This window comes from Mycteria americana, chromosome 5 (genome assembly GCF_035582795.1).
Source record: "Mycteria americana isolate JAX WOST 10 ecotype Jacksonville Zoo and Gardens chromosome 5, USCA_MyAme_1.0, whole genome shotgun sequence".
NCBI classification, from domain to species: domain Eukaryota; kingdom Metazoa; phylum Chordata; class Aves; order Ciconiiformes; family Ciconiidae; genus Mycteria; species Mycteria americana.
In genome coordinates, this window is record NC_134369.1 from 10,269,854 (window position 1) to 10,286,112 (window position 16,259).

At 41.6% G+C, this 16,259-nt stretch overlaps 1 protein-coding gene and 1 long non-coding RNA gene across 3 annotated transcripts in view; one reads left to right on the top strand and one right to left on the bottom strand.

The window, feature by feature from the left end:
- Positions 1–537, top strand: part of SPON1 (spondin 1) — a 207,325-nt gene extending 206,788 nt beyond the window's left edge. For both annotated transcript variants that reach the window (XM_075502086.1, XM_075502087.1), the window contains exon 16: positions 272–537. In XM_075502086.1, coding sequence (XP_075358201.1) covers positions 272–435 — 164 coding nt within the window. In that variant the 3' untranslated portion in view covers positions 436–537. The remainder of the gene's footprint in view (positions 1–271) is intronic.
- Positions 538–7,914: 7,377 nt separating this feature from the next.
- Positions 7,915–16,259, bottom strand: part of LOC142409679 (uncharacterized) — a 70,093-nt gene continuing 61,748 nt past the window's right edge. The window contains exon 3 of the long non-coding RNA XR_012775735.1: positions 7,915–7,962. This is a non-coding gene — a long non-coding RNA (uncharacterized LOC142409679). The remainder of the gene's footprint in view (positions 7,963–16,259) is intronic.

The window sequence follows — 16,259 nt, forward strand, 5'->3', positions numbered from 1 at the left end:
TTCACGCTTGTCTAACATTTAACAGTTTTTAATGTAATCTTTTTTAATGTAGACAGTAAATTTATTTTTTAATAAATTTTTTCAGTGTTTGACAAATGCACCTTGGTTATACTTAATTGGGGTTTCTGAATTCCTGCTGTAATAAACTAGGCAATATGCTATCTTAGATTCAAGAGATGTAAGTGTGCACACATGCATAGTGGTACACATACTGAGATATGTAGGTTAGACTGAAATACTAAAAACTTAATTAAATGACTTATTTTTTCAGTTTGTAGGCTGAAACCATGGACTGCTTGGACAGAATGTTCTACACTCTGTGGAGGTGGAATTCAGGAACGCTACATGATGGTAAAGAAGAGGTCCAAAAGTAGCCAGTTTACTAGTTGCAAAGACAAAAAGGAGCTAAGAGCATGTAACGTTCATCCTTGTTAACAAAACACAAGGCTTCCAAGTGATGCACTCTGAGCTAAATGGAAAGTCAACCTTGGTTTGGTTTTTAAAACAAAACAAATATAAAGTGTATATTAGTTTTCATTTTTGCAGTGTGGTTTGCTTTTTAGTCTTGCTGGTGCAAGAAATATATTTTATAAATATTTCCTCACAGATTTTTGCTGAGAGTAAATCTTTGATACTCCAGCCAGCCCTTAATGCATAAAAATAGTAAGTCATTATGAGTCATTTAACTAAAATACACACATATCTGTGGACATGGAATAGCCATATAGAAATACTACTTGTAAAGACATGGGATGCATGCATATTAACATAACTAAGTTGAAGTGACATGTTTCATATGTGGGAGGATTTGTCTCTCGATTTGATTTTGAAAATCCAAAGCAGTGCCTACGTGATTACACAACTATGCCAAGGAGTAATTTCAGTAATGCTGGTTCAAAAATATTAAAGGTGCATGTTTATCTTTTTACACTATTGGGTTAAGCTGATAGTTATAATAATTATCCTATATACTTTTCTTCACATGGATGCTATGGTCCATGCAAAATGGTCTGTGTTTCTTTAAAACTTAAAAAGGAAATAATTTGTGCAGCTCAATAGTGATGTCTGCCCACTACATAGTCACAGTCAAAACAGCACACAAAGAAAATATGTGAATGTCATAACATCTTTAGATGCCATATTCTTTTATTGGGCCTATCCACTGCCTCTCAAAATGGATACAGAACTAACAGAAATTGGTCCAAACACAGAGAGTCGCAACAGCTGTGTCACAGAAAGACTTCCACATGAGAGACACTAAAAAATCAGATTAAGTTTTGTGAGGTTGTTAATCACGGTGAAGAGAGAAAGAGGTTTATGATATAATAAAAATGGTAGAGAAAAGGTAAGCCAGGTTCTCACGCATCCCTTATAACAAACAAAGGGAAGGGAGCCTCTGAAATGAAACAATGACAGCCTCTTAAAATATTAATTACAAATTGAAACAAGAATATATTTACAGCAGTGTCATTTATGTTTTTTTACTCAGAGTATAGGAGGATCTAAAAATTACTAAATCTGTGAGAATTACTCATTTGTAGCTATACTAGCCAGGATAAATGTCTTCCCTGACCACTTGAGCGATCAACAAACTGCCTGAGATTAGAAAATAGCTCCTCACCATTCTAATTGCTTTTCTATTTTACACCATCTCCTGCAGAGTTTAGCTCTCATCCCTACGTGTAACCAGGTGTAGGACCAGCGAGACCTTGGGCTTCACTTGCCATTGGAATATAATACTGTCCTGTAAGTTTAACAAATTAGCATTAAAGATGAGAGATGAAGGGGATGGGTTATCTTTTGGTCCAGGAAAGGCAGCATACACCTATGTCTCTACATAAGTAACAACAGTGCACTGAAAATAAAGACTGTTGACTCTTAAAATAAGCTTGAGAGAAATGAATGGAGAAAAATTTATTTTATAGTCTCTTTAAACCAGCCTTAAGTGATTTCCTCACTTCCTTAACACTTGGTCACAATCCTGAGAACCTGACACCCAGGTTTTAAGTGTCCACATTTCATGTGAATCACAACCCACTGAGACGGTTCAACTTCCCCATCACTACCCTGGGAATCCTCTCCTTACCTCCCTGGACCTGAACAGGCTAGGCGGGCTGGTTGCATTACACTGTACGGCTTTTCATCATCATTTCTCCACTGAACACTGCAAAGGCTGCTCAGGACCTCCACAGCTGTCGCACCCCACCCCCTCAAGGTATTTTACAGCTTTTTTTCGACCTGGAATGAAGGGAGGGCCAGGGAAATAATGGAACCAACCGCAGTGTTTAGCCTCTCCAGCTGCTGCTAAATGAAATGGATGCAAGCCCGTAGTGAACCAAACCAGGAGGAAAAAAACCAAGAAGGTTTAATGCTAAAACCAAACACTTTACATTTTGCACAGCTTGGCTCATTTGATAATATTAATTCAGATAGTTTGCTGCCTCGTACCTGTTGAAAAATTCTACAGTTTATGTCTCTATAGCACTGTCATTACAGTGTAACACCAAGACTGTCCCTAAGTAATGTATTTATGACCTTACCTTGCACATTACCCTTTTATGACCAAAAAAACCCCAACAAAAAAACCCCAGTGGAATGATATAGATACTGGAGGATTGACCGGCTGAGCATATTTCAGGTGAAGGAACAGATGGCTGCAGAGAAGAGCTACAGCGATTGATGCCAGGCGCTCAGCCAGGGCAGAGCTACACGTGCAATCCAGACCCACACCCCACCTATCTTTGTGAGCCGCTCTTGCTGAGCCTGACAGAGGCTATCCCAGCCGAGGTTAATCTCTCAAAAAATAATCTTTGACTGTGAAATGTGTGACAGAGTCGTTTTTGTAGGCTTGGATCTGTGAGAGCTTGGGGCAGAGGGAGCAGAAGAAGAAAGTCTCCTGAATGGGCAAAGTGCTATGAGTTTATGGACTACATTTTATCGCATCAAACCTTACCTTACCCTTGTTGAAGCTAATCTTGCAAAACTGTGCCTGTTTCTGCAAATAATCAATTAAAAATAATGTTATTTTCATTTTCATGTTTGTTCCAGTCCATCAAGCTGTTTTGTCTTTTAATTACTCCCTTTGCCAAAGGCTACATAGTCCAAATACACCTTTAGGTATGTAGGAAATACACATCTTTCTGAACATGCCCACAAAAATGTCCATTAAAACAATCTGGCATTCCTTTCACTGTGGTTCTTACTAATTTGATTCTCCATATACTTTATTTTCTCTTAGAAGGCTGCTCAGTGTGATTTCCAGTCATTTCTCTTAGGCTTATTAAAGTTATGAATGTTGGAATTTTTTTTTCCCCCCACCTTGTTAATACATGCAATGACAACATAGATTGTACTGGGTCAGAAATGTGTGATCATTCCTGCCTAGGTTCAGCTTTTCACACTGTTTTTCTGTTGAAACATTTTACAAGTTACTTGTCTTTCTTCTAACTTGATACAAAATAAATATTTAAGCTTGTTACATTTTGTAAAAAAAAAAACCACAAACAAAAACAAATGAAGAAAAAATAAGAGGTTGATTTTCTATTCAGAATAAAAGCTCTGATATACAATATGTAGAAGTACTGCATTGTTACTGTAAACTTTCTAGTAGTGTAATAGTCACTGGTTATCAGTCAATAAAAATGAGAACTGTTATCTCTCTTTATCTCCTGAATAATACTGCTGAACTGAAAGCACAGATATCACTCCAGTTTTGTAGACCTCAACTATCAGATTTTAGCATTGTGTGTATGGGGTTTTTTCTAACATACAAACTGTAGAAGCTTTACACATAATAAAAAAGAAAAGTTAGGGGCTTAACAAATGTACAGTAGGACTCTGTGTGTGCAGGATACAATTTAAACAAAGTTTTGTTTGATTGCATTTTTAGATTTCCTTCATTGTTTTTGTTTGCTGTGGAATTATGAAAAAGCTACCATGAATATTTCTTACCAAAGTCTTGTGTAGATGTTTTGTAGCTGTCTGGCTAACACATTATTATTATTTTGGAATAAAGACATCTTTACTATGAAATTCGCACTTGTTATGAGATTCTGTTCAACTAATATGATTATGTATACCCAAAAACCCCAAACAGTTATTCAATATAAGGAGTCAAGTCATGCTCTTATTTACATCTTACTCCTGTTCAAGCTAACGGGATATCTGGAGTGAGCTGGATTTTACTAGAGCCAGTCATTCTTTCCGCTTGGAAGTTATTTGCATCGAGGTTTTTGTCAAACAGTTTGTTGTTCTTTCGAAATCACAGGGTAACTTAGGGTCGTTACTCAAATTACCCTGTATTACTCTCACGCTGGCTTTGTTGCTGCTGTTGTTGGTTTTTAATAAAAGAGAAATTATTTAAAAGAACACATTTTAAAGCCTGGTGATACATGAATGGAAAAATTGTTAAAAATGAGCTTTCCAAAAGCCTAGATTTTGTGAAAGTTTCAACTGATATTTTGCGCTACTAGAAGACTATTCAGGTACGCCGCGAGTGTGAGTACGTCACTGTTAATGACAGGGAGAAGGAGAGCAGTTACGGGGAGCCACGCAGCAAAGCCGCTGCTGTAGAAATGCGACTGTAAGTAACGCCTTGCAGCCAGCTAGAAGTGACCAGCATGTTCAGGAAAAAAACCCTCTTCAAAAACGAAAGCGTAACAAGGCTGAGGTGGACCTAGAGGTAGTTGTCTGGAGATGACAAGCTAGGAATTGCTTACCAGTAATTGAAGGCAGAGTCTGGTCCAATAAAACTCCATCGGCATTTAGAAAAAAATGCTCGGTATTTCCAAGCAGCTGTTTCGAGGCAGGTTTGTCAGCGTGTACTACAGCAGCACGAGGCAGCCCAGCAGCGCTGCTCACCTGCAGCGAGCTGCCTGCCCACTGAGCATCTCTGCTCCAGCGGTGCTGGGCTACTTGGATAGCCCGGCTTGGGCTACCCAGCTTGGATAGCCCAGCTTGGGCTACTTGGATACCAAGTAGCTGGGCTACTTGGTGCTGGGCTTCCCTGTGCCTGCTGCCAAGCCCCTCCCTGCAGATACTCTGCCATAGCATCGTGCAATTTTTGTAGCCACTTTCAGAAGTGCAAAGGCAGATGAACTCACCTCTCTGTAATCCCTGCTTTAGTTTGTGGGTGAATAGTGGAGTTTCAGCAAAAATTGCTAATCCCTTTGTCTTCAAATAAGACCAACAGCACTGAGCCTGCCTGGCTTGAGCAGAGCGGTCACTGCAATGCCAGTAACAGTGGTCTGGCTTAGCAGGACCAGTCAGCTGGGCACCTTCACATCATGAAGGACAATTTACAGTATCCAAGTGAACCGATTAACTCTTCCTCCACTGACAATGTGAAGCTAAGTGAATTTATAGAGCAATTTAATGTTCTGGCATACCAAATGGTGAGACATCTGGAAGAGCAATCATGATCTTATGGCCCATAAAGCTGTATCAGACCAGTTTTTCCTCAGAAGAGGTCACAGAGCATGTAAGTCAGCACAGTGAATGTATGGCCTCTTTAAATGCTAGCCATCCAAGGGACTGCTTGGGAGCTACTTGGCAGTATGCCTGCCCTAACTTAGGATGCTCTTCTTTGCATGGCCAACACACCTAAACCATAACCAGCAGCATGGCAGAAAGATGATGGGTAGAGCAGGTCCTCAACTGTGATTTGGAATATGAATAAATAACTAACTCTCCTTCTAGAGGTGTCTGCCATTCTCAGGGCCACAGATACAGAGTTTCTGGGGTGGGAAAAAACTAGCAAAACCTTGAAATTATGCACAGCTTTTAGCTAAAATCTGAAGCCTGTCATTGCAGACTATTTGACAACTATCATTTCCATTTCTGATATAGTTATTAATGCCACAACATATTTTCACATGGCTATGCTCTTAACTGCAAAGAAAACTATAGTGTGTGTGTATGTGTGTGTGCGTGTGTACAAATACATATATATATAGTATACAGTGCATACATACACAATTTTTTCTTATTTTTTTCCACTTAGGAAGCAGCATACTAAGTATGGGGGGGGGCCGCAAAAAACCTTTACCAGTAATTTGAAACGTGCTTAAAAATCTCTTGCTACCAAGTTTCAGGCACTTAGTGTTCTTTGCTCCACATGCAAACCCATTTAAGATCTTTATTGCAACACTTTCAACTTTGGGACTCAGTCACTTCATGCAGTGTTGTGCAAAACAAAGCAATTACAGACCACCTGAATGATATTGAGTTCTGTCTCCTCTGGTTTCCAGAAGACAGAACAGTTTGTGCCATAACTGATGGGCACATTAACTGCTCAGTAGGCAATAACATTTTTCACATGTGGTCTAGATAGCTTAATGCATCTAAAATGCTAACGCTTGGAGCTCTGCATTCTTCTCATCTTCTTCATAAAAGTCCTAGGGTACATCGTTTACTCCGCCATCAGTGATAAACTTGCAAACTCTGAGACAGGAAAGTCCTCCCTTTCTGCTTACTTATCACCTTTGCGCAAGTGGAGGAAATGAAGCCCCTCATAACTTCCCAACTTGCTTCCTTTTCGTTAGCAAATGGCAGGGTATTTTGAAATAGGTCTTTTCCATTTGATATAAGTTTCAAAGAAGGATCAAAGGTTGTTTCCAAACACAGTAAGCATTTCTCACCAGCCCTCTCATTGCACCATTTGAACGAGCGGCGGCATTGCAGGCACAGGCCATTGCAGCTCAGACAGACGGCTCTTAGGGACTCTTATCAGGAGTGTATGGCAGCATTTGGAAAAGCGCCCACTGCCTTTGAAAGGCCAAAAAACCCTGCGTGTCCCCTCCGTTGTGCCAACAACCGCCTCACTGCACTTCGTGGGCTCAGCCCCAAGGCCATCCCAATCACCACAGTCGTGACAGTGCCAACTCAACAGCTCAGCCCAACTCTGTGAAGCCTGGACATGCCAAGAGATGATGCTCTACAGGGAAAAGCCAAGGGCACAGTGCACCACCTGCCTTTTAGAGCACACCATAAGTTCTGGGTTTAGGCACAACAGGCAGGACTGTGAATCCCCAGATGTGGTGAACAGTCACACTCTTGGTGCTCACCCATTGACACTGGAAGCAACCAAGGGCCTTAAACACCACCCACCCAAGGCCCAAATGCAGAAAGGACTCCAAAGCAGCATGGTGTGTACCAAATCACCTTTACCTAAACTGCCTTTTATCTGAAAAAAAGAGAGTGAGTGCACATGCATATAAAGAAAAAGAGAGCAAACAGAACATGTGACTAAATCACATAATCTTTCCAAGCAGTGCTCTCACTTCCACCCAAAGAGCTGGATGATGCTGAAAAAAGCCATCTCCTCCCTGTGCCTGTAGCGGCTGGGGCTAGCACAGAGAAGGTGGCATGATTGAGTCTATACAGAAAGCACCAGTACCTCAACCACAGTTGCTCTGCCAATACTGCCTGTAAAATTAGACTGGACAGGACTAGCGCTAGGGTTAGCAGAATAAAAAAGTCCCAGAACTGGCTTTCTTGCAGCACCGTCCAGCTTTGGGGAGGTGGCGAGCATCACCTGGGGAGAGCCAGTAGCTCATCCCTGCATCTGAACAGCTTAGCGCCTGGGCCAGCAGAACGAGGGGTCCCAAAAGTGTCATCCGGCTCCTGGGGAGTTAGAGTGAGGACAATGTGTAAAAGCAGCCAGTGGCGCATCCACAAAGCCTCCTTAAGTAACCCCCCAGACAGGACTAATGAGGTTAGGGTTAGGATTTATGCTTTTGTTGTATCAATAGAAGCACTGAGCCAAGGGAGTTGGGCCAACAGCTGAAAAAAGATGTAGATAACAGATCCCACACTTCACCCACAAACCTGGAGGTATTACATATTATTTGCCCACAATACTTTATCAACCTAAGTCAGAAGTTAAAAACAACAAAAAAGAAGGGTTTTACTTACAGAAGAATCCTTAAGCCCACTTGAGCAGTGAGGGAACCAAACCAATGTCTAGAAAAGAAAAGAAGGGGTCTAGATTATAATGTTACAATGTGAAAGCGGTCTATATCATGAGTTCAAAATGCATAAAGTGTTATGAATGGGAGAATACAATTTTTATACCACTTACATAAAAAGAATACATGGAGAACAAGATGTAGAAGTACAGGAACAGTACTTTCAAGTGCAAACAAGCAGCTATACTATTTAGAAAGGTTAAAATATTTACGCTTTATCCTAGAAGTCTCCATTAAAGGAAAAGACAAGTATTTGTCATACCGTCTACTTGCAAACATAGTTCTGTTTACTTTTCTATGACATGTTTCAATTTCTAGTTCATATCGACCTTAAATATCGGGAATGAGCATAAATATCTGTAAATGGATCATTCCGAAGGACACAGCGGTGTACGGAAAGGAATATTGATATCAACGTACGCACATATACAGGCTTGAAGTGTCTTTACTGGAACCCTACCTACTAGAGAAATAAAATCACAGCCCACTAGATGGCATTGGAAGCCAACACAGACAGCTGCGTGTTTTAAAAAAAAAAAAAAGATAAAACCCCAACTAAGCAATAGAGTCTATATGCACAGTATCATTGATTGCAAGGATCCGCACAGGGTGTAAGTTGGCATTTTTCTCTCTGTATCTGCCAGCCCACAGCCGCTGACACCGAGAGCCTTACCACGGCTTCGCTGCCTGCAGACATGCCAGGCACCTCGCAGGGAGACACGAATCTTGTCCCGACCTTCTGTAATGAGCTGTAGAAATGCTACTGGACACAAATTAGATGGGAAGTGGGTGCGGAGGAGGTAGTGAAATGAGCTAACAATGCCTTTTCTGCCCATGAAGCCACAGACCCTGCAGACTGCTCTTCCAGCGAGGCATCCATACCTTCCCCTAGAGAAAAAGTGTTTTTATGAATCTTCAGAAGTAGCTACATTTCAGGAATCCTACAGACCAGGAAATAAACCACTCGGCTAGCAGGCAGGAGGCCTAGGGCTTCAAACACTCCTGCAAGGGAGGGCAAAGGAGATGAGGTTTAAAGCCAGCCTTCCCGAGTGCTCGTGCGGGGGCCCAGGGGCTGGTGACCGAGCGGAGCTGGGGCCGTAGCCAGGCTTCCCGAGCCACCGCAGGGCCGGCACGGAGGAAAACGCATTGGCTGAAGCCAGGGTTAGAACCACGCATGGGATTTTGAGGCTGGTGTGACTCAAAAGTCATTTCGGTGCCTAGTTTCTTCTTGGGTAAGGTTTTCTGTACTCAAGACAGTAAAGCACTTGTTATAGTTGTGCTGGCATTATTTTATTCCCCACGATTCTGTAAAGATAAGCACTTTTTGGGTGAAAATGGTTTAGAATTGTTAAGAAAGCTGAATTACTTATTAGAGCCTGTGCACAGAAAAGCAGCCCCAGCCTTCACCTGGTTGATTTGAGCGCAGCGGGCAGCGACAGCACACAGTGCTCCTACCTACGTAAAATCTCTTCTGTGTCATGTAAAGCCTAGCTTACAGGACTGGAAAGCTTTTCTCTTCCTGAAAAGCATTTAGAAAGCATTGTCTTGTGAAAAGCCATCCAAGAAGAATTACTGTGTCGTGTGCAATGATCCACACACCATTAACAAACGGCAAAGTACTCTTGACCATTTAATATAAATCATGCAAAAAAAAAAAAAAAAGAAAATCAGTAATACTTATTTCGTACAAGATTTAAGTCATGTCCAAAGCCATGTCCAGCTTCTTGCTGCCAGGCAGCATCCCTCTCTGTCCTCCTCTAAGCACAACCTGCAGCAGTAAAGCGTTATCTAAAAGAGATCAATGACAGGAAAACACCTTTAAGGTTTTGGGTTCGATGGGTTTCAAGAACAAGGAGGCCTAGGTTCAAAATGCTTTATGTCATTCTTGGGAAAAAAAAAATGAAAGCATTAGCTTATGCCGCTGATGGAGTATAATACATAAAGTGTTTTGGCTCAGAATCATAAAAGGGAAAACAAATCTGAAAAATTAATCTTTTGGGGGTTAAAGAGAACTTTAAAAACTTCATATGCAAGTAGCAATTTAGGAACATTTTCACTGCAGTTGAAGTTAAATATTTTAAATGTATTGTTTAATTGCAGATGGGGTAACTATTTCAAAACAGCTTTTTCCTCCTTTTTCACATTAAAGTACATTCTAAAATTAAAACAGTCTTACAAGTCAAGAAAACAGTGGCTTTGTCTATTTTGATGTAATTTGGAAAAAAAAGACAAGTTTTAGTGTGAGTCACCTAACAAAGCAGAACATTTCAAATTCTTTATCAAGAAAGATAAAATTATGAAATATTATTTTTTCTATTTTTGCCAATTAGGAAAAAAAATCAAAATTTCAATTATAAATAAGAGCAACAGGAACGCATATAATTCCAAGTAACAGTTACCAAACTAATTCTCATTTACAGTAGGAGCTGCTCTACTAAGTAAGGTACGAATTTTACATTGGCAATTAGAATACACAATACACAAAGAACACTCCTAACATTTTTATTTTATGAACTATAAAGAAAGCTTATTTACTCATTTTAGAATTTAAAATGTAAAAATATAACTGCCAGCCAACTTAATATTCTTTTAAAATATTAGATTTCTCACTGAGGTTTCTCTTTTCCGTTTATACTCAGACCATTAGGTGAAAATTCATGGTATGCGCTGGCTGACAGAGCATCCTGCCTGCAACATTGCAAGAAGGGAAAAGTTGTTGAAGGAGTAATTCATGAGCAGAGCTGTACTTCCACACAGTCATCTCTGCCCAGAGGGCTAACAGGGCACACGGGCAATAGGTTTACCCTTTTTTGTATTGCTAGAAGCTGAAGTGCAGCGTTTATTCTAAAGTAGTATAAAAAAACATGTCTGGAGCTTGGTATGTCTCTCTTCTCTATGTCCATTTAATATGTTTAAATACATTCACAATTAGTAGTTTGCCTTCCTGAAATAGTTTGCTCCCAGATGCATTTTTTAGAGCTTTTCATTTCTATGGTGACCGAAACCAGACTAGCTTCTCTAACTGAGGACAGCTTGGTTATTTCTGTCCTGCTGCAGTGATCTTTTTGTTTTCTATTTCTAATTAAAAAGAAAAACTACAGAAAAAAACCCCACCCAAACCCGGAGCCGATCGTACAGAACACACCTCTAATTGAAACAGAGGGTGTTTATTTTTGTGTTTCATTAATTCCAGGAAAATTAATTTCAATTAGTTCCTTGAGTTCCTTCAAGTTAATTGCTTGAAGCTATTTCTAAAAGAAAGAAACGTGCAGGAAGAAAACCCGTAACCTCTGCACCCAGACCAGGCTGGAGTCCCCGTCCCGGGCTCCTCCGCCGCGTCTGCAGGCGGCAGCATGCGAGCAGGTATCGGACGCGGGGGCTTTGCTCTTCCCAAGCCACCCAAGCTGCAGCAAGCAGCTCGGGCACAGAGCTGGGCGAGGGAGCAGGGTGACGAACAGCAGCAAGCAGAGCTTCCCGTAAATCAGCAGAGCACTTCTGACTTTGAGAGCTACCAAGCTAGACCTGCTGCGAAATGCTGCCAGCTCACCCGCCCAAATCCAGCCCCGCCAAGCACCCGCAGACAACAGCGAGCGGGTCGGACGGTGCCGGTAGAAGACGAGGGGCTGCTGCGAACTGACGGGGCTCTGGGAAGGGCGGTCAGCTCTTCAGGCACCAGCTGAACGCGGGACCAACTCAGAACAGACTCCCTGTGCTCCCTAAAAAAAAAATCGCCATCTTTTGAGAGCGAGATTTCTCTTTTTATTAAGACAGTACTTCGGAGCAAAGTCACTTTGGCGTAGATCCAAAGAAGAACTTTAACTGTTAAAATCATCAGCATTGCAATACTTAAGCTTTAGGTACGTGGCCCACAGAACATACCTGCAACCAAAATTTAGGCATCTGAACTCTCTCGCTGAATGTTTTGGAAAAGTCAGGCCCTTCAGAATTGATCCCATAAATAACAGCAGGGAACTGATTGCTCAACCCCCAATTTTCAAACTGCTCCTTTAGGTCTATTGTCTTCCCCGAGCTACTCCTGCTGGCATGAAGTGATTATGTTAAAGTAACTGCATACTGAGTGATATGACTACAGAAAAGCAAGAACAAAGCACAATCTCAGCAGAGCAAACTTTGCTTGTGAAACAACAAAACCTGTTCCCTCTTTCCTCCCCTCAAATCCCAAAAGACCAGAATGTTACAAAAGCAAGAACTAGGTTGCCATGACTACTATAAATTAACATCAACATCTTCTCCTTAACACTTTCCTTCTTAAAAATCTAGTTTTTAATCACATAATATATTTTGAGTCTTAATCTAAAATTTTCCATATCATGTTTCTGACTTAACATATGCTAAAATTGTTCAGATATTTCAGTAACTCATTTAAGAGAACATGTACCGCTTTGCCCACGGTTAATTTTTACAACCCACCATGCATTGTAGTAGGGACTTACAATTTGGCAGGAAGGATGTCCTCTTATTTTTAGTGAGAGGAACACACTCATCTTTCTGTCTTCACAAAGAGCCACATATGGATAAACTGGACAGCTTTATAACGAACCGCAGTGTACACCAACAGGCTCTAATTGCCCTGACGAACCTCCCCTGGGGCCTCCAGCTGTACCCACCCCCACAGGCACCTGCGGGCTCGCTGGCCAGCGAGCTGCATGCAAGCTCAGCCCTTGCCCTGGGTCCTTGCCCGAGCTTGGCCGTGGCTGCTCTTGCACCACGCCGGCCTTGGAGCTGCCTTGTGGCGACGGGCTTGTCTGGTCATCTGGAATCGTGGCTGTCCCTTGCTACTGTCACTGGACCCACTCTGCCCTTCTTGTTTGGGCAGCTCCGTCGTAACTCGGAAAACATGCCCCGAGCACAGGAGGACTGCCGCGGAGCACAGCTGTGAAAAGATGCGCAGCTGCAGGTGGGCCTGTTGTGATACACAGCAGACAGGTCGGCAGAGAAACGCAATGCCACCGCAAGGCTATTGCCTGCACGGTGCGTCCCGCAGAGTCACTTCAAACTACAGTGCTTTGATGCCCAGCTCTCCCCACGCATTCTAGGAGGACAGACAAGAGACAAAAGTTAGGCTGCAGAGCCAAAACTACTTTGTGGGACCAGCTCTCTATGCCTCCATGCTCCATTTGTAAAGAAGGATTGATAACAATTTCTTCTCCAACTTTTCTGCCTATTGAGATTGGGGAGTGGGTTAGATCAGACGTTGTTTTATAGTATGTTGTTTAGTGTAACGGGTCTTTACACCTTTCTCGTTCACTGTCTACTTCTTCAGTGTAGTAATAATAATGTCTGAAAACCTGATCTCTGCAAAAATGATTCTTCCCTGTAGAAAAGAGGGCTGACAAAGTGAATGGATCATACTTTCTTCCCAAAATAGGGTTAAGGTTGTGCATGTTTTGAATCCTATTAGTAAATTGCATTACACAGGCCAACATCTCTATTTGCTACAGTGAAATTGCAAATTAACCCCCTTTAAAAGTAGGTCAGCTCACATCACCTAAAAGATCAGTGCTGTGTGATCAATCTTAATATCGTTATCAAGTAATCTGTAGAAAACTGTTTGGCAGACAATGCACTTTGACTCCATGCCCAGGGCTTCTGCTTTGTGATTAATGATTGGGCTATTCCCCAGTCGTCCCCTGATAAGTTACACCTGTCCACCTCTTAAGCAGACTTCATCTGAAATTCATGGAAGCATTAAAAATCACCAAAAGGGAAAGAAGAACAAAAGAGGAAAAATGTTCTCAGTATTTAAGTGAAAAGTTGCTGGAAGTTCTCATTTCAGACTCTCTCTTTGACAATCATATACTCTCAGAGTGCTTCTGATTTCATGCTTTCCAGATATATACAATACTTTTTACACATCCGACTCTGAACATATGCTTACCATTAAAGGAGATTTTTCCCATTATTATCCAACCCACCAAAAGAACAGAATCTATTGTCTACGGGTCAGACTAAATTTGGCTGCAGTCCTCCAAGTACTGGCTGGTAAACCTGTGTAACGTATGGATAGTGGATATTTGTGCAATGCCACTTACTGAAACTATGTCTTTTTGTCCCACAGTATTTTCTCAAAAGGTTATTAACTGAATCATTGTTGACTGATTTACTGCCGTATGTGAACCATCTCTTTTGGCTGCTGCCAGTGCTGCAGTTCCTCTAGACAGAGGAGGCCAGCAGAAGGCTCTTAGCTGCTCAAGATCTCTGTCTGCCCTTCAAGTGGGATTTACACATGGCATGGACTTCATTTTGGATTAAATGCAACTGTGAATATCATTAATGATTAACATGATTATGAGACAGTTTCCTCGGGTTGTTGTTTCATACCATGAAACACTGGGTAGCTAAAAAGGCTTAATGGCCTCAAAAAAGTCAAAAGTGCCTTCCTCCGTTGCTTGTTTTTGACTAGCTACTGGTCCGCACCCCCAGTTGTGCCAGTGCAACTAATTGTGGGATCGAACTGTGCTCAGGGTACCACCCTAGCTTAAAACGAGAGCAAAAACTGAGGGGCTGCATGCTGCTGCACTGGGACAAACTGCGGGCAGTACAAACAGTCTTAAACTGAGATTGTCGCAGGACACTGCGTTATGTCTTCAACAGACACATGGTAGAGAGCACCCAACATGCACAGTAAGAGTTACATAAATGCCAAATATAACTTACATATTAACAAATACCCATAGCTGTTTGCTTCATCTGCAATAACAGCATTCGAATAACAATAACTTGAATAACAATAAATTGAATAACAATAAACAATAACTCCAGCATCTGTAATAACAATAGCGTTTGAACAGGAGGAGGATTTTGATCTCATATTTAAATTCTGCAACTTTATAATATTAAGCACAGCTGCATTTTGCTTCATTTGTTTCTCCTGACAGAGAACATTTCCTGTTAATTTTTTCCAAGCAGCTTACTGGCAAAAGATGGTGCCACGTATTGGCATTTTGTAACTGCGGCTAGCTCAGCCACGCAGTGAGCAGACGAGCCTACACCCACCCTGCCCTCCATAAAACCCGTTGAAAATAAAGAACTTGACTGTTCAGAACTGGAAAACTATTTCCTCCCAAATCTTGCCAAGATAAATAATGGGTGGGTGCTTTCAAGGTAATTTTCATGTTTACTCAGGCAAAACTTGGGAACACGCTCAGAACCTAATCCAGTACATTTCCTGCATGGGTCTATGGAAGACAAACCATCCAGTGATTTCAACAAGATTTCAGGGTGTCAAAGAGGAAATAAATTTGAACAGCATTTCTTGGAGCTTCTTTGCTCTTTTAGAAACTCCTCAGTACCCTCTTGCATTCTTTGATTTAATATTTAAAGAAATATTAATCGATCTCTATGGGAGCCCTATAAAACTGAGTGCATCTCTGGCTGCAATAAAGCCAGCAGAAATTGTATAAAAACATAACATTCACATGGCTGATACTTAACTCTTCAACGAATTCATAATTCCTTATATCTCTTAGTTACACATTTCCTGCAGCCAAGAGATGACTAAAGTGATTTAACTGAATTTCACAACTTTGCAGATAATAACTGAGAACAGCAGGCCAAATTGCAGCAAAAAAGCAAACATCTTTCCTCCCCTCCTCAACAGGACTCTATTTCAGTGGCTTGCTTCACAAAATAAACAACCTTCCCGGTACAAAAAGCAGTATGAATCCTGTGATTTTAAATTAAGGTATGTGAGGGTTGTTGTTTTTTTTTTTTTAAGTCCACATCATAAAACACAAATGTTTTTTAATGAAACACAGGTGCCCCATGTCAAGTTCTCCTTGCAGCCTTGAATGGGCCTTGCCTTGTAGATACCAAAAGGTGGTATCTAAATGCACAGGTACCTTCCTCTGCCAGAGGGCTGACCCTGCAAGCTTTATTCACAAGCGCTTGACAGTAAAATGTACAGAAATACAGTCCACATCCCTTCCCCTGGCATTAAGAGGCTCTTCTCATCAGAACTGATGAAGTCCCCTTGTAGAAGGGTGGGAAAGACATTGCACGTTGTACTGGCATAAGCGATGAGGCAGCATATCCAAGAAGGGAAAAACACAGCTGAGGAGGCTCGGCTTCCAGTCCTGCTCTCCCCAGGACTGAGGAAAAGGGCTGGGACTACATAAGGCCAGATGGAGGAAGAAGCTTCCATGGAGCGGCTTAGCAAATGCTCTGTCACCGAAGAGCGAGACTTCCTCATCTCAGCCCTCTCTACATGCCTTCCAGCCATGTGCTGAGCCCAGGATTTGAACCATCTGTGCTAGATCTCCACAGTAATAA